The 18,329-nt window shown below is 39.6% G+C and overlaps 1 protein-coding gene across 1 annotated transcript; it reads right to left on the reverse strand.

The window, feature by feature from the left end:
• Positions 1-110: 110 nt before the first annotated feature.
• Positions 111-17,242, reverse strand: klc3 (kinesin light chain 3). Its single transcript, XM_038693043.1, has 14 exons — positions 16,988-17,242; positions 14,853-15,101; positions 12,501-12,566; positions 9,967-10,131; positions 8,610-8,685; positions 7,956-8,101; positions 7,320-7,402; positions 6,963-7,050; positions 6,458-6,559; positions 5,862-6,035; positions 5,494-5,593; positions 4,588-4,768; positions 3,646-3,712; positions 111-3,312 (listed from the first exon to the last, which is right to left on the reverse strand). Exons 2-14 carry the CDS (start codon positions 15,060-15,062, stop codon positions 3,229-3,231), a joined length of 1,542 nt encoding a protein of 513 aa, XP_038548971.1. The 5' UTR covers positions 15,063-15,101; positions 16,988-17,242; the 3' UTR covers positions 111-3,228.
• Between the last annotated feature and the right edge of the window lie 1,087 nt (positions 17,243-18,329).

An 18,329-nucleotide genomic window follows, 5' to 3' on the forward strand; every position in this document is an offset into this window, starting at 1 on the left:
CTATTTAAACCGAAAGTTAAAGTAACAGCCCTTCAAATAAAACAACAATTGGCCAAACCCTAAAAGACATAAAACAGAAATATTTCCATGCAAACAACACACACTAAAAATGGTATTAAAATCATACTGGAATTTATTTCAGCTCAAGTTTGCAAATATAAAATACAAACATTAATATTTACCAGAATAAACACAGCATCAGGAGATATAGTCTAGTTTTTACATATTTTGATCCCATCTTCTGAAACATTACAAGTGTTTCATTAACAGTTTCTACAGTAAACTAACAGTGTGATTTTAGCCCTTAACAACACTCAGCAGTGACGTCTTCTACCACAGCAAATGTACAATCAGTAGTTCTCCATCATTTAGGATATACATTATGTTTGAGCAAAACAAATGGAAGTGAGCCCTAAGAGGAGTTTCGTGGAATGAGTGTCAGAGTGTAACAGCATTTTCAGTGAGCTTAGATTTCCAAGCAGCACTCGCTTGTTGGCTTAATTAAATTTATTTAAACATTCCTGAGTTTGAAGTGAATATGTAGAAAAGTATATTTATTTAATGCTCTGTCTGTCAACATAAAAAGGAAGGACCTATTTTTATTTTGTTCATGCAGTTAAGGTTGGGTATCGTTTCATTTTTATCGATTCTGATTTTACTTATCGAATCCGGTTATTTTTAATCTCTGTTGTGATGCCCTTCAATATAAAAGGTGAATTTCAGCTCACCGGTGTTTTGTACCTGAGCTGTTGCTACGGTTAGGGTTAGTTGTATCTGGGGCGTCATTGCAGCTGAGAAAGCGCGACACATTGATCACTCTGCGTTCTTCAGATTCACGCCAGTGTTGCAGTTCGTCATGTTGGAGCTGCTTCCTCCCGCGCACCAAACCTCCTTACTGCAGGTGTTATATTTTGCTGCGTCGTTCTCTTTTTTTTTTTTTTTTTTTGTGAAGCTAAGCCAAACTTTGGAGTGTTTGCTGCGGTCCGCCATGGTCCAGGACTGGAAACAGAAGGACTCTTCTTCATGGTTTGTTGATGTACTGCGTAACAAATGACGTGACGTTAGGTCGGCGTAGCAGATCCTGGCAGATAAGAGACACTTTCATGCTCACTGCAGTACAATCGTAAACGCCACTAAAACATGGAAAAAGTTAGGAACCGATAAGCAGAATCCGAATGAACGTATCTTAACAAATCCACGGTTCTTGGAAATTTGGTAACGGTTCTCGATACCCAACCCTACACGCAGTGTTGTAGTCAAATCGAGTTTGAGAAAGTAATTAAAGTAATTCTTGCAATAACAAATTAAAAAGAGCACAAAACTCTACACAATTAAAAGCTAGTTTACTATTTATAATAGTGACTTGCAGTAAGTTGTGAATTTCAGGCATTTCAGTGAATAAGCATAGATGTAAAATTAAAAGATGAAATGGACTCACTTAAGTAGGCTACATGTGCCTCAAAATTGTTCTTCATTCAAGCTGTGCCTCAAAAGTGTTCTTCATTCAAGCTACTTTTACCACTATGGAGCAAACTCACACTCACTCAAATTGTTTGGGTTTCTGCATTTGTAAACATCTGGCTACTTGTGCATCCCATGTTGCCCTATGGAGTCGAATTCCTAATCTAATTACTACAGTACGAGTATTGACTCTCTTTGTGTCTCAAGTTTGCACTTTAGCTGCGAGATATTTTGACTGTGTTTACAGGCCACTAACTTTGTATGCCAGCTTTTGGACATAATTGCAGAAATGTGTGCCACCTAGAACAATCCCTTTCTACAATTTGCTTCATGTTCAGTTTGTGTGACATTTGTTGTATACATGGTCTTCCACAGTGTCTTTGATACAACTGAGGGGCGGACAGCCTACACAGAGTGGCTTTGTGTAAATGGTACAACTCTGCTAAGTCTTAGTTTAAGTGATTCACTAAACATCAATCCAAGGCCAGTTGAAAGTCATCAAAACAATATTGACTCAGGCACACAACAATAACTTTGGGTATCCAGATAGCTTAAAACTATTTTCTGAATAAACTATTAATAACTCACAATGCAACAAATACATAATTACTGATTATTGAAATGTTAATGTTACCTCTGTTAAGAGTGCGATTGATCAGGAATTTATTAACTGACAATGTGCAAAAGTATCACCTTTATGAGTACCGTGTTTTACAGTCATTTGTGCGTTCATTTTAGTGTTGGTTATTTTCAGATCATGTATATCACATTTTTGGATTTCTCATAATGTGGAATAAAAAAAACTTTACTGTGGTCAAAGCTAAAAAAACACAAATGTGTTTACTTCAGCTGCTTTGCACAATATAAAAATGTGATTAGAATGACTTGCACATAGTAAAGGCAAAATACATTTAAATAACTTCTTTAACAGTATAAACCTGATAGCTTAACTTCTGTAAATCAAATGTAACATTTTTACAGACGCCTCACATTTTGATCATTGTGCAAACAACTTTACATCCCTGTGCTTTGAGAGAATTTATAAAACTTTATAAAGATAATCTGTAATGTCAATATGCCTGTTTTATCTTTAGACATTTTAAAATATAAATAACAGTGTTGGTAATAGAAATGTACCTAAAAAGGGAACACTAGCATTAGGAAACACCTAATACATCAAATGTAAAATTGATTGTATTACAGATTTACGTTTGTTAAATGACACATGATATGGTTTATGAAAATACAGTAAAGTTTTCTTACAGTGTAAATGCTGGTATTATTTTTAGATCATCTAAAAGGATTTTTGTGCTCAATAAAACACAATTTCTTTTCTTTCATTTTTAAGTTAATAGTTAACTTGTAATCAGGAAACTGAATTCGATTCTAATCTAAACCCAGGAAGGAATTATATTAAATGTCAAGTGAACAGGAAGGAAAGGTTATAGTGCAATGTAGATCTGTCAATATCTGACCCACACCTTTCTAATATCATTTTGGAGACACTTGTCATATTATTAGGCTAACTGTGAGATTTCCTCAAGGGTTAACAAAAACAGACAGCATTAATTTGTTATTTTTGAAATGAGGGATTATTAAAAAACTTGCAAGTTAGATTTTTGTCTCCAGTTGCGACAACTATCTCCTTTTTCTGGAGGGTCTCAAAGTGGGGAATCCACTTTGGTGTAGGATATCTGATGTGAGCGATCTTTAAAGAGCAGTGTGCGAACATCTGTCCAGTTATCTTGAGCTGTGTGTGTGTGTGTGTTAGCTGGTCCCACTGAGTGATCCTCGTCTTGTCAGGCTCTGCGTGCTGGAGCTGAGGCCTCGAACATCTGTCAAACGGCTCGACTGAGGAACAAAACAAAAACACACAATAGGTGTTTGAGTGTTACAGATTTCTGTGACTGAATGTGCGGCTACAGTCAAAAGTATTTTAATCACTTAATGAGGACATGTACATGACTGAGGGTTGTAGCCGTGATTAATGTTGCATTTATTGAGACTAATCCAGAACTGACAAACACAAAACAAATGTAGTTTCTGTTTGTGGGTCTTCTGAAAATTTCTTACATGGCTCCCAAAATTTGTTTGCCTTTTTATAGATCACTAAATTAAAAAACCTGGCAGAATTACTACTCCAAGAACACATTAAACTGATTGAATCACCAACAGTCTCCTCACCTGGGCACTGTCCTGACTCTCTCGGGCTCCAACATTCAACACATTCAGAGAGTTTGCCCTCTTCATACTGAAAACGGAACAGATTATCACAATGAACTCTTGGTCTTTATAAAAAGGGGCATAATGTCACTAAACACACATAAAACTGTGACTGCTGATTTGGGGAAAGGAAGAGCTGTTGAGGAAAATGCACTCATTTAAGGTTTAACAGTTTAAAAGTACATCCAAAGCAAGAGCTGTGTCCGCATTCTCTGCAGCAGGTCAGGACTCGTTCCAGGTGGTGTTTGGCCTGAGAGTCCGCTTTGATATTCATGCATTCGCTTTACCAAACTGTTGGGACGAAAAGACAAAATTAACTGGTAGATCAAGAGCTGACTGAAAGAATAGATCACGGGTACAAGAGCCCAAAATGGATTTTCTCAGGAGAGTGGCTGGTGTCTCTCTCATAGGGCGAGAAACTCTGTGATCCGTGAGGAACTCAGAGTAGAGCTGCTGCATTTTTTGCGCCTCCCTAGAGAGGTGGTCCAGCCACGTTCAGCAGAAAGGAGGCCTCGGGGAAGACCTAGGACTAGGGGGAGCGATTTTATCTCCGCACTAGCCTGAGAACAGAGCTGGTTAATGTGGCTCAGAAAAGAGAAGTTTGGGGCCCCCTGCTGGAGCTGCTGCCCCCTGAAAAGCGGTTTAAGATGATGATGTGTCTAAAAGTGTATTTTTCCCAGACGGAGTTCTTAATCTACACAATAAAATATGAAGAATGTCCACTATTTTTAAACATCACATCAGCATAATGTTGTTTTTAAAATTGATTGATAGGAGATGTTTCTTAAACTTTAAATTCAAAAACAAAACCAGAGAAAATCCATGAGCAAAAAAACTTGTGTACTGAATGGATCTTGTTTCAGTGCACAGTGATGATTAAACACCTTTGTAATATAATATTACCCAACACTCCTCTGGGTCGTTTCCTCCACTCCGACTCCTTTCAACTTGCGGACCAGTTTTTCGCTGCTTCGGCGTATCGACTCTCTGAGTTTAGTAAAGGAGCCGCTGCGTTTCAGGTTACTGAGTCCGTCTTGTCTGGAGCCGGCGTCCTCTGCACCGGACCAGCTGGGACGACCTTCACCTGGAGGACGAACAGACAGAATTACAAACGGTAACAAACCAACGTATAAATGTAGAGTCTGCAAAAACAAGGTCTCTGTGTTTGTTTTCTTATCTCTTCTATCATGCGTTTTGAAAATGTATATCTTAACCGCTAAAGAAAACTTCTGCAAGGACGTCTATGAAGATTCTCAGTCATCCAGGTCATAGTTATCCAAATGGTTATCCAAATGGATATTCTGCAAGGACTAACTGCTTACATCTCAATGCTGCACAACAGTCTACAGTACAAATCCGGTTCAGACAGCATCATCAGAGGACTTGGATAATTACATTAAGGGGAAATTTTGTGCACTTCAACATTATAAACTTAACATTCTGACATGTTTAACTTCACAACCTACATTCTGTTTTTCACATTTTGAGTGCATCTTCACAGACCACACAATCGTACACGTGCACCACTTGATCCAGGAAATGTGTCTGTGTTACAAATGTCCTTTAGTTTATTGCGTTTTCACTTCCAAAAGTGCCTCGTGGTCACAACAAATAAAAATATTTTAAATTACAAAAGCGAGATCCACGTTGTTAAACAAAACATTAAGCATTATGGGGGGACAAATTATTTTCTTCAAGTCTCATCCAAATCACTTGTGGAAAAAAACAATGTATGGTTGCAAAATTGTAATAAAACCAAAATGACAAATCCACAACAAAATGTATTATATATAAATCACAGTTTCTTACCTTCTACAGATCCAAACTCCTTTTCATGTGCCCTGGTCAGGATCTCTTTGTAAAGGGCTTCAGCTTGTCTGTATTTTCCCTGCTTAAGATAGCAGGAAGCCTGAGAAAGGACAAAGAACCAGGAGAAGGGTGCAGAAAACATTGAAAATTTTATAGATCTATTAGCAGGAGGCATAAATTAAATATATTGTACAAAAGTAACTGCTTATAAATGCACTGTTGTCAGTTTTGTCATCACCCTTGTTGATTGAAAATACTGACAGTAATGATGTGTGATCTTCTACCCTTTGAAATGTGAAATGACACTCTCAGTGAGTGAAAACATGAGAACACAGAGTCGCCGCAGTGAAAACACATTTTCCTCTCACCAGGTTGTTCTTGGTCTTGGCCACGTTGGCGTCGTCCGGTCCCAGTTTGCTCTGGTAGATGTGCAGAGCGCGTTCGTAGTACTGCTCCACCTCCTGGTACTTCCCCTGGTTCTGACACAGCAAAGCCAGGTTGTTCAGCTGCTTGGCCACATCTGGGTGGTCTGTACCCAGAACCTGATGGGGCGTTCAGACACAAAATACACTGAGGACGAAAAATACATTATTCTTTCCATAACAATGACAGTATCCGATACATGAAACATGCAAAATCCTCATGTTCGGGTTTGTTTGTAAGGGTCAGCGGTAGAAGACGTGTTCAGATTGTGTGAAAATACTCTGTTACAAGTAATAGTCCTGTATTCAAAATCTTACTCAAGCAGAAGGACACAAGTGTTGGTAGTAAAATATACTTAAAGAAGTAAAAATACTTAAATTAAAACTGAGTTTTATAAAGACTTAATGGTTTATTTTCATTAAAGCATTAAACTGGTAACTGGAAACTGTTTTAAAACTAAAGTTACAGTAAAAGTTGTGATTCAGATTAAGAATTTTATGAACTCGGAGTATATAGTATAGTAATACAAGTGTTTTCTCACTTTCTCTCTGATCTCCAGAGCTCTTTTACACAGCGGCTCTGCTTCCTTGTATTTTCCTCTTTTGCCATAAAGCACCGCCAGGTTGTTCAGCGTTGCTGCCACCTGTAAACAGAACACACAAACATTACATACCAACTCAGTAAGTCTGATCTAAACGACATTAAACAACCGTAAAAGGGAACAATGAACATTTATGAGGGGGGTAATTACAGACAGGCAGCGTTTGCAGCAACAAAATGAGACAGAGGCTCAGATATCTGTTATAATACAAACTGCCAACAAAATGTTCCTAAGAGACTGAACACTGCCGCTTCTGCCCAAAAGGTTTTACTTTTGTGTTTATTTACACAGTGATAAAACAAAATTGTGACTGAATATCAAGTACAACAAAAGAAAACTACAGAATTTAGTCCAGGTTAGATTCAGGATGTTTCCGGGGTTAAGAACCGTCTAATTACAAAGTCTTTTAGACTGCAGCTGGTTTATTAAAAGGAGGGAAACTTACAGCCGGATGGTCCATCCCAAGAGTTTTCTCCCTGATCGCCAACGCGTCGTTCAGCAGGTTGGCTGCTTCTTTGTATTTGTTCTGGTCTCTGAAGAGAAACACATGTTGGTCACCTCAGATCAAACTTTTTATATGAACCTCGTGGTTTTGGTAAATGCAGTTCCTTGTTCTACGTGCAGGACAGTCGTAGTTTGGTTAGTTTTATAAGTCGTGGTTTTCACTGTTAAACCCTCTCATTTCTTTCAGATTTTAGTGCTTTTCATCTCTGCTCATTTTTTCTATAAAGAGCTGTAAGATTATACAGGGGGGTCAATCTGTGTTTTTCTGTTTCTTTGTCGCCATGTTAACTGGACTCACCTGTACACCAGTGCCAGTATGTTCAGCATGGTGGCTACGTCTGGGTGGGTGTGTCCTGAGGACTTCTCCAGGTCTTCCAAAGCCTGTTGAGACATTATTTTAAATCAGGATTTTAAGGCATCTGTAAAGAACAATTTTTGAAATTCTGCATTTTGATCATTTTCCCAAAATGTAATTGAACTTTTTAAATAATTCAAAGTAGACAAAGTAGAGAGGTCGGGTATGACACTCAAAGTCCACCAACCCGGGTACAAACCAGAGAACGCTTCATAGTAGGGACTGTAAACTCCCAGGCCTCTAGGACCTGCAGTGACAGACTACATAAACACACAAAAGCTTTGCGTAGTCTGTCCTCTTCCAGGAGAGAGGAAGTCATTTTACTCAGGTCTCTTTTCAGGGGATTTCTTTCTTATCTGAATCGAGGCTCTAAGAACAGAGGGTGTGTTGTATGCTGTATAGACTGTAAAGCTCCTAGAGGCAAATTTGTGATTTGTGGCTCTGGAAAACTGGATTTTGAGACTTAAACCCTCTCTGGTGGGGAAGGTGCCAGAGCGAATGCAGGTTTCAGATCGGACCAAAGAGCAGCAGTCAAAGATTCTATACAGGGGACCAGCAGGAGGTGAACGTCCCTCTCACCTGTTTGCAGAGCGGTACAGCGACCTCGTATCGTCCCTGGGATGCGTACTGGATGACCAAGTTGTGGAGTGTTCGAAGGCGGGCGGGAATCTCGTAGCCGCCCTGCTGGGCTGCGGCTGCTGCACTGCTGTGGTGAGGCTGGGACACTGTTTAAAAGCAATAAACACACCAATACAAAAGAATAATATGTTACGAGTATATACTTTTAATTTCTTCAGAGACGACTGAAAATGAGATAAGACCAAGATGTAAGCAATGTACTGCATTTCATCAAGTTTGAGTTTAATTTATGCAACTAAATTAATTACATCTAGGTGCAATTTATAGATTTTATAGAAGACAACTTCATATACGATTTACAAAGAAAATCTTTTGAATCCACCCATGCAGTTAGTTTCAGTTTTATTCTCTGAGCTTTTGAGATCTGCACCGCTGAGACTTCTTGCACTATCAAGACAAAATCAAGGAAATGAAGGAATCACTGGAAATCCTTTTGTGATGCTCACAAACTACATAGCAACATCACCTTACATTTACATTACAACACCTCTTTTGTATTGGAACAGCCTCTCAAACATCATTGAAAGGCATACTACATATTACTGATGTTAAAGTCTGTGATAAACACATTTACAAACAGCAGCAAAGCCTTACTCTGTGACTGTTCCTCGTCCTCGGTAGGAAACAGGTCATCCAGAGACTCCTTGGTGGAAGACGTGTCTTTGTCATCCTGAAGTGGGAAACAAACACATTCAGCAAAGACGAACTGCATTTCTCAACGTTTTTTTAGTTGCAGTTTCATGGTGCTTTTTAGCCTCTTTAAATTACTACATGGCAGCGGAAACACACGGCTGTTTTCAGTAAAAAACAAGATGTAATAAACCGACTATACACAGTGAAGAATTTAGCAGCGACATAGCCATACAGAGCTACAAGCAGAGTGAATATTGGGCTTAACATTCACAAGCCCTACTGAATGCAGATGTTTTTGTTTGATGTGGAAATAGATAACTGTTGCTAAAGTAACATATACCATAACTTCATAAGTTGTCAGTTCTTCTGTCCGCTAGAGGCCGTAAGATACTATTTCTGCAGCTTTAAGAACCAGTTTCAATTTTGGCTGTTCTCCGACTACCCTTTAAAAAACTCACAGGTCTGCACAAACATTTCTCAGGTTTTACTCAGATCAAGTTTATATCTCAGCATGAACATCCAGATGAAGGCCCTGGGCCCAAACATGTTAGTTACTTTTCCTGTAAGTTGTTTTTCCACATTTGATCCTTTGTTTTCTGAAGACCTAGTCCGCTGGTGAAGTAGTGATAGCAAACTCCTCCTGAACACACACACACACATATTTGTGTTGTTTGTTGTCAGCTCATAATCTGAGTGTTAACACACCCACAAGTTGGAGCAGAAGAAGCTCTGAATCATGCACACCCATTGGTGCCTACAGTGAAAGAGAAACAGAGAGAGACGCCAAGACAAACTAACTTGGTCAGTGCTAAGAAACCTGCTCCAGTCTGCTGCAGTACCTTTGTCCTAATGATGCAACTATTACGACCATAATAAACTTTAGAATGGGGTCATAGGATCCATTCACAGTTGCATTTATTAATTAATTTGTTGTTTAGGTCTTAGTTATGTATGTAGTTAGTGTAAAGTTTGTGTTTGTTGTGTGTGTAGTTAGTAGTTTAATAAACCTTTCATTTCCAAAGAACCTGATCATGTGGTTTGTGTATATGAAATATACAGAGTCTAGGACTTTGTAACAACCTTCAGACTGAGACTAAATTATTTAATTAGGCTATTTAGTCATATTCCCTTTTGTGAAGGGTGGTGCACAGAGATGAATTTGATGCGAGTTAGATTCTGCTATTTAGTAAATAATGATTATTTCTGAAAGCCAGAAGTGAGCATTAATCTGTTCCTTCCTCTTGACCAAAATTAAGGTCATTCACTATGATCGTTTAATGCCTTTAAGCTGTGTGAACCTCTACAGTTGTCTCCTCACCAGCTGTGGCTCCTCCTGGTCGTATTTGCGTATGGAGGACATGAACTGCAGGTGTTTGTTCTGCTCCTCCAGGGTGACCACCTCCTGCTCCCTGTCCTGCAGCCGCTGCTGAGCGCCAGCCAGCTCGTCCCTCAACCACTGGTTCTCCTGACACAGACGACGCACCTGAGGACAAGGAAGGGTGAGGAAAATAATGAGGGAGGAGAAGGAGGAGGATGTAGGGGAGAGATAGGAATAGTTAAAGGAAAGATGAAGTACAGAGAGGGAGGAATAAAAAAAGAAATGAGTAGTTGGAGATGAAGGAAGAGGCAGAGTAAAGAGGAAGAAGGAGTGAAAGGAGGAAGGGAAAAAGGCAAGAGGAGGTGTGGGTTAGCTTCATTTTGACCAACAGATTATATATATTATATATATATATATATATATATATATATATATATATATATATATATATACTCATCTTTTGATCTTAAACCCAAATGTCTTCAGTGAACAACAAAAGCAAAGGAATTTATATATATATATAAATTCCTTTGCTTTTATGAGACAAGAGTTCAGAATTTCGGCTCTCATTTCCTGCTATTCACATCTAGATGTGTTAAACCACTCAGGACAAACCATCCTTTCTTTCAACCCACCCATTTTTCTAGTGAGCAAAACTATTGGAACATGTGACTGACAGATGTTTCTTGTTGCCTTTTAGGTTGATTGTCCAAACATTAAATAGCTCTGCATGACTACTCTAAATTTTCAACCTTGGTTCAAACCTATAAAGACTGCATTTCCTGTTAAAGAGGATAAAGCAACATGAAGACCAGAGAGCTGTCTGTGGGAGAAAAGCAAGCCACTGTCAAGCTGAGAAAAGAAGGAAAATCGACCAGAGCCATTGGACAAACATTGGGCGTAGCAAGCACAACAGTTTGGAACGTCCTGGAAAAGAAAAAAACTACTGGTGTACTGAGCAACAGACGTCCAACAGGTCGGCCAAGGAAAACAACAGTAGCTGACGACAGAAATATGGTGAGAGCTGTGAAGAAAACCCCCAAAACATCAGTAAGTGACATCACCAACGACCTCCACAGTGCAGGGTGAAGGTATCACAATCCACTGTTGGAAGAAGACTCAGAGAGCAGAAATATAGAGGCCACATCACAAGATGCAAACCACTCATCAGCAGGAAAAATGAGCCGCAAAAGTTCTGCAACACAATCTTATGGACTGATGAGACCAAGATTAATCTCTACCAAAGTGACGGAAAGGCCAATGTGTGGAGAAAGAAAGGAACTGCTTATGATCTGAAGCATACAAGCTCATCTGTGAAGCATGGTGGTCAAGACATTCCCCTCTCCACAACAGTCACCAATCTTAGTGTAAGATTTGAGCAACAACTCACCTTTGAAGCCCATATCAAAAACCTCGGCAACACTTCTCTCTACGATCTCAGAAATATTGCTAAACTTCATTCCACACTCACTTGAGCTGATGCTGAAAAACTGGTCCACGCCTTTGTCTCCTCCAGATTGGATTACTGTAATGCACTTCTCATCGGGATCCCTAACAAGAGTCTGCAAAGACTGCAGTGTATTCAGAACAGTGCTGCAAGGATCCTGATGAGAGAGCGGAAGTACGACCACATCACACCCATTCTCCGTTCACTCCACTGGCTTCCCGTTTCTGCTAGGATTGAATACAAGGTCTCGCTTCTCACCCACCAGTGGGTCTATGGATATGCCCCCCCCCCCTTCTGTTCTGCTGCTCCTCGGATCTGGAATGACCATTTGAGGGCACCTCAGACTACTGAGACTTTTAAAAAAGGACTAAAAACATTTCTTTTTTGGAGAACGTATGAGTTTTAATTAACCCTGCAAGCTGTTGCATTACTTATTTGTATTTTATATTGATGTTTTTACCTTGCTTTTATGATCTTAACTGTAGCACTTTGAGATCTGTTTCAAATGTAAAGTGGAAGGTTTTAGACTGGCCAAGTCAATCACCTGACCTTAACCCAACAGAGCTGCATTTCACCTCCTTAAGAGGAGACTGAAGGGAGAAACACCCCGAAACAAACAAGAACTGAAAGAAGCTGTGGTAAAAGCCTGGAATAGCATCACAAATGAAGAATGCAACAGTTTGGTGATGTCAGTGGGTCACAGGCTTGAGGCAGTTATTGCAAGCAAGGATTATGCCACAAAATATTAAACGTTATTTATGTTAAGATTATTTGTTCCATTACTTTTTCTCACCTAAGAATGTTGTGATCTAATACAAAGGGTTGTATATCCTGAGTTGTTTAATGCATCTAGATGTGAATACCAGGAAATAAAAGCTGAAATTCTGAACTCTCGTCTCAAACTCATCTTTTGATCTTAAACCCAAATGTCTTCAGTGAACAACAAAAACAAAAGAATTTGCCTTCCCGTTCCAATACCTTTTGGAGGGGACTGTATATATATATATATGGCATAAGAGAACCTCCCATCTGCTCTTAACCTCTTCAGTTATTTGTCTCTTTTTTAACATTTCCTGCACAAACCCACCTGAGCGCGCAGCTTCTGTTTCTCCGCCTCCAGTGAACCCAGGTGAGCCGACAATGCCATCATCACCTGAAGGGATGGAAGACAACAGAAACATGACGTACAGCATCCAAGTGATGCGAGTTGTATGTGTCTGATGAGTTGTGAATAAAACCAGTTATTTCTTAGTTTATTGAGCCTTTCACTATTGATTTTATTAAACTAGTGTAGGTAATGGAATGTATTTCAGATGCTGAGCTAATCTACTGTGTCACTTGCCTATGCAAACGCTAGAATTACTGATTTAGCATTGTTAGCATTCTGGCATGCAAATATAATGGAAGTCTGTTTGCATTACAACTTAAAGTAGGAGTCAATATAATTTCTTTCTTGTGTGTAGTAGACACATCGTATATTTGTACTTCTTGAAGTACATCTGGGTAGTCTCTAGGTCTCACTTGTAAAAGAGGTTTTAACCTCAATGTGACTTCCTAGTTAAATAAAGGTTATAATAATAAGTTGAATTCTAATTATATGCTGGCACCTTTCTACTTTTAACACTGTAAGCTGTTGTGTTTTGATAAAGTCAGTAAAGAAGTGTTAAACGTATCTGAGCTTCCTGCGTTCTGTCTGACACCCCAAGGTGAACATCGTTATTATTACATATACAGTGGGTACGGAAAGTATTCAGACCCCTTTAAATTTTTCACTCTTTGTTTCATTGCAGCCATTTTCCAAAAATCAAAAAAGTTCATTTTATTTCTCAGTAATGTACACTCAGCAACCCATCTTGACAGAAAAAAACAGAAATGTAGAAATTTTTGCAAATTTATTAAAAAGAAAAACTGAAATATCACATGGTCATAAGTATTCAGACCCTTTGCTCAGTATTTAGTAGAAGCACCCTTTTGATCTAATACAGCCATGAGTCGTTTTGGGAAAGATGCAACAAGTTTTTCACATCTGGATTTGGGTATCCTCTGCCATTCCTCCTTACAGATCCTCTCCAGTTCTGTCAGGTTGGATGGTAAACGTTGGTGGACAGCCATTTTCAGGTCTCTCCAGAGATGCTCACTTGGGTTTAAGTCAGGGCTCTGGCTGGGCCATTCAAGAACAGCCACGGAGTTGTTGTGAAGCCACTCCTTCGTTATTTTAGCGGTGTGCTTAGGGTCATTGTCTTGTTGGAAGGTAAACCTTCGGCCCAGTCTGAGGTCCAGAGCACTCTGGAAAATGTTTTCGTCCAGGATATCCCTGTACTTGGCCGCATTCATCTTTCCCTCGATTGCAACCAGTCGTCCTGTCCCTGCAGCTGAAAAACACCCCCACAGCATGATGCTGCCACCACCATGCTTCACTGTTGAGACTGTATTGGACAGGTGATGAGCAGTGCCTGGTTTTCTCCACACATACCGCTTAGAATTAAGGCCAAAAAGTTCTATCTTGGTCTCATCAGACCAGAGGATCTTATTTATCACCATCTTGGAGTCCTTCAGGTGTTTTTTAGCAAACTCCATGCGGGCTTTCATGTATCTTGCACTGAGGAGAGGCTTCCGTCGGGCCACTCTGCCATAAAGCCCCGACTGGTGGATTGCTGCAGTGATGGTTGACTTACTACAACTTTCTCCCATCTCCCGACTGCATCTCTGGAGCTCAGCCACAGTGACCTTTGGGTTCTTCTTTACCTCTCTCACCAAGGCTCTTCTCCCCCGATAGCTCAGTTTGGCCGGACGGCCAGCTCTAGGAAGGGTTCTGGTCGTCCCAAACGTCTTCCATTTGAGGATTATGGAGGCCACTGTGCTCTTAGGAACCTTAAGTGCAGCAGAAATTTTTTTGTAACCTTGGCCAGATCTGTGCCTTGCCACAATTCTGTCTCTGAGCTCTTCAGGCAGTTCCTTTGACCTCATGATTCTCATTTGCTCTGACATGCACTGTGAGCTGTAAGGTCTTATATAGACAGGTGTGTGGCTTTCCTAATCAAGTCCAATCAGTATAATCAAACACAGCTGGACTCAAATGAAGGTGTAGAACCATCTCAAGGATGATCAGAAGAAATAGACAGCACCTGAGTTAAATATGAGTGTCACGGCAAAGGGTCTGAATACTTCTGACCATGTGATATTTCAGTTTTTCTTTTTTAATAAATTTGCAAAAATTTCTACATTTCTGTTTTTTTCAGTCAAGATGGGGTGCTGAGTGTACATTACTGAGAAATAAAATGAACTTTTTTGATTTTTGGAAAATGGCTGCAATGAAACAAAGAGTGAAAAATTTAAAGGGGTCTGAATACTTTCCGTACCCACTGTACATGTATGTAAACAGTCCAAGTCTAGAAAAAAATACATAACTCTGGCTTTCCCTCTGTTCTTATGGTTGTACCTGTGCCTCGCTCAGCCCCAGCTCTATCCTCTCTAGTGATTGGCGGATGATGCCGCTCTTCTCCTGCTCCACGCTGCCGCTCTCTGACGCTGGCCGGTTCTCCGTCGGCTGCTGCAGGCTCTCCAGCAGACTGTGGTTCTCTCCTCTCAGCGCCTCCAGCCCTGCGATCACCTGCTGCGTGCTGCCCAGAATCTCCTCAGTGGACAACATGGCTCCAACTCTGAGGTTCCTCCTCTTACAACAACCTACCTGGGAACAGCACAGAGGGACACTTAAACGTTAGAAGTCATAAAAGGAGTTCCACAGTCTCGGAGGCCTAAAGGTTAAAGGGTGCAAGTGCTTTTACCTCTCATCTGAGGGAATTTCTTAAGTTATGACAGACTGGCATGGTGGTTAAATATCTTCAACCAGCCCAGCTGCCCTTGATTTTAACTTTCCTTGGATAATCAATAAAATCTTAAAATCCCTAAAAAAAGGACACAGTGTAAGGAAGCTAAGATCGGTGTGATGTGATCATGTTTCTTAGACAGTGTCCTGGAAGCAGAGTTTTGGATGAGCTGGAGACAGGAGAGGGATTTTTAACTGCTTCTAGAGAGCAACCAATTACAGAAAACTAACTGAGTAGTTATGACGGCACAAACAACAGATTCCAGATTTTTGGCAAAAAGGAAATAAAGTATTAGAAACTTGAAATGTTTCTAAGATGATGAAAGCAGGACTGAACCATTGATTTGTACAATTACAATAACAGTATTAGAAGTAGCAGCACAAGTACTGTCAGTAGAATTAGTAGCCAATAGTAGCAGTAAGTCGGTACCAGTAAAAACATTATAATAGTAGTAGTAATAGTATATTCAACAGCTGTATATAACTGTAGTGGATGCAGTGGAAAAAGCAGTGCTGGCAGTGTTCAAACAGCAGTAATACAGCAGCAGAAGCAGCAGTACGAGTACTATAAGTATATTTAGTAGCTGACAGTAGTTATCAGAAGCTGTCGGAGAACTAATAGTAGAAGCAGTGCTGTAGTAGTATTCAACTTTATCTTCTACCATATGAAGTTTACATGCAAGCCAACTTTAAAATATCCCTGCAAATAATTCTGAATCTGAATTTGTCTTTTAAGTCAGCTGGTGAACACAGTCCCACTCTAGTTCTGAGTAATCTGACCAAAGATAAATAGCCAACACTGGCAACATTTGGAAAGAAAGTACAGGAAGAAAGAGAAATCAGGAGATGTTTGGATGTGGATTGGCCCAAGAGACTAAAGAGACTGAGCAGCCACCTACTCGTTCTGCCAAGTGAATCTACCTAGAAGCTTTGATTTCTTGTGGTTTTCACTTATTAAATTCACTTCAGTCATAAAATAGAATATGGAAATTTAACAATGCCAAGAAAATTCTACTATTCAGTAACAGTGGGCTGTGAAAAAACAAGAACACGGTAAAGCAAATACAACTATACACAAATACAACTCTACACATAATATAATATATTATGCTGGTTTAGTTTCCTCTTTTCTGGTCTGATCAGAGCAGACTGAGAGGAGAAGTGGTCATATGGAACTAAATACCAATCTTACAGTACATGCAGACAGTTTACTAAAGCAAATGTTTTGTTGGTTTAGTTTCATTCTGTTAAAAACAACATCCACATAACACCTTTTCCAAATACTCACAAACCACTCAAGCCAACATGGAATACAGACGAAAGACTTGATATATCTATATCTATAAAGCAGGGTTTTTTTTTATTTAATCACAGGAGGATTAAACAAAGAAAATGCTATAGTTTGGATTTTGGGGCTCTTCAGACTTTACATGTAACTGAGGAAAACAAACACACATATAATCTGCACGCGCTTTGTTTACTGTGGGCGACGCACCGAGCCTCTGTCTATTCAACCAACTTGCCAGGAATAATGTTTTTATATGCTAATTTCAACCCCTCAGCTGATTCATTGACGACTGCGTCACATTACGAGACATTTATGTTCAGTGTTTAGGTGAAAACATCACCGGCTGCTGTGCAACAACGTTTCCCTGCGAGGGATAAGTTATTCTCTCCAACACGATGTCAAACACACGGACTTCTTCTCAGATCCACATCAACAAAAAGTTATTTATAGCCTAGTTTACCTGCTAAGTCCAGGCTCCGGCGGCGTGGTTTCGTCCTCTTTTTGTCCACTCTCGAGCCTAATGTTACCGGATTTATTAGGAAAGCGTAACCTGTTCTTTACAGCGGGACATTTTCCGCTCACAGTATCTTACAGTTTGATCAATGTTTAACAGGTGGTAGGGTAAAAAAAAAGAAAAGAAAAGAAAAGACAAACAGAAGCAGCAAACGATTCACCTGCTGCCTCCTCAGCTCTCAGCTCCTCCTGTCATCACAGATTCATCAGAGTCAAGTCAGCATCGGTAACACACGCAACTTCCGGTGCTCACCTTCAAAGTAAAGGACGTTTAACTATCTAAATAATATCAATAATATAAGTGTTAAGTTCAAGGAATGGTTTACATGCATAGTTTGCCACTTATGAGTCATATCCTGTTTATGATCCAATTTGAGATATGGGATTATGTGAATCACGGCAAAACCTGGTTATTTACATTCTTTTATGAACAATTAAAACATTCTCCAGGATACCGATCCCTATCTTCTGTCTGTACAGGCTTGTCTTTGATCTCCATGAACTTTAATTTCTGTACCAAATGGTTTAACTGGGACTGTCCAATGTGTTTTGACTCTTTCATCTTGTCACCAGTAATTGTAGACAAGAGTGACAAGCATTACTTATTTGTCTCCAACTTATTCTCACCTCACACCGTTCATCATTTCATCTTCGTTTTTCTCGCCAGCTACTTCATGACATGATTTAAGTTGAAAGCGACAGTGAACAGACACGTGTTCACGTGCCAGAGAATCCTGTCTTTTTCTTTCCTCAGAGAAACACAATTAGTATGTTGGTTCAACTAACCTGGGATAACGGCATTGCTACATTTCTGCATGATATAATGTTTAAACATATAAACGCGGTACTCCAAAATCTAATTTACCTTAAGCTGAAAACACCTTTGTGATTTTGCAGTACATGGAGGCATCACTGAAACAAAAGCAACTCTGATGTGGTCGGTTTAGTGAGACCTATTTAAAGGTTCGCTCATTGTTCTGCACACCTAATCTATCAATGTATGTGTAAATGGATGTTTATCCTACAATATGACAGAAACAATATGAGACAACAGCACAATGAAGACTACGTAAAGATAAAAAATAAACTGTGAAATATTGTTGTTATAGTTTAATTACCTGATAATATCCAACTAGTAGAACTCAACTCAAGTTTATCGCCTTAAAATAAAATCACATCAAACACAGCGCTTTTATTCTGAAGGCAAATCCCAACGACTTCCTGTATTTGTCCAGTTACGTCTGCGTGTTTTGACGCAGTTGAGGAGCTTACCTGATCCCATATTTCCC

Source organism: Micropterus salmoides, unplaced genomic scaffold (assembly GCF_014851395.1).
Source record: "Micropterus salmoides isolate LMB-PRFRI ecotype aquatic unplaced genomic scaffold, ASM1485139v1 Ms_hic_scaffold_3, whole genome shotgun sequence".
Lineage (NCBI taxonomy): Eukaryota > Metazoa > Chordata > Actinopteri > Centrarchiformes > Centrarchidae > Micropterus > Micropterus salmoides.

Excerpts from the sequence above, each read along its gene's own strand:
- klc3 (XM_038693043.1), bottom strand. The coding sequence starts at position 15,062 with ATGTTGTCCACTGAGGAGATTCTGGGCAGCACGCAGCAGGTGATCGCA. Across the intron at positions 12,567-14,852 it reads TGGGGCTGAGCGAGGCACAG|GTGATGATGGCATTGTCGGC; the intron begins GTACAACCATAA and ends CCATCCCTTCAG. Across the intron at positions 3,713-4,587 it reads ACGACCCAGAGGAGTGTTGG|TATGAAGAGGGCAAACTCTC; the intron begins GTAATATTATAT and ends TTCCGTTTTCAG.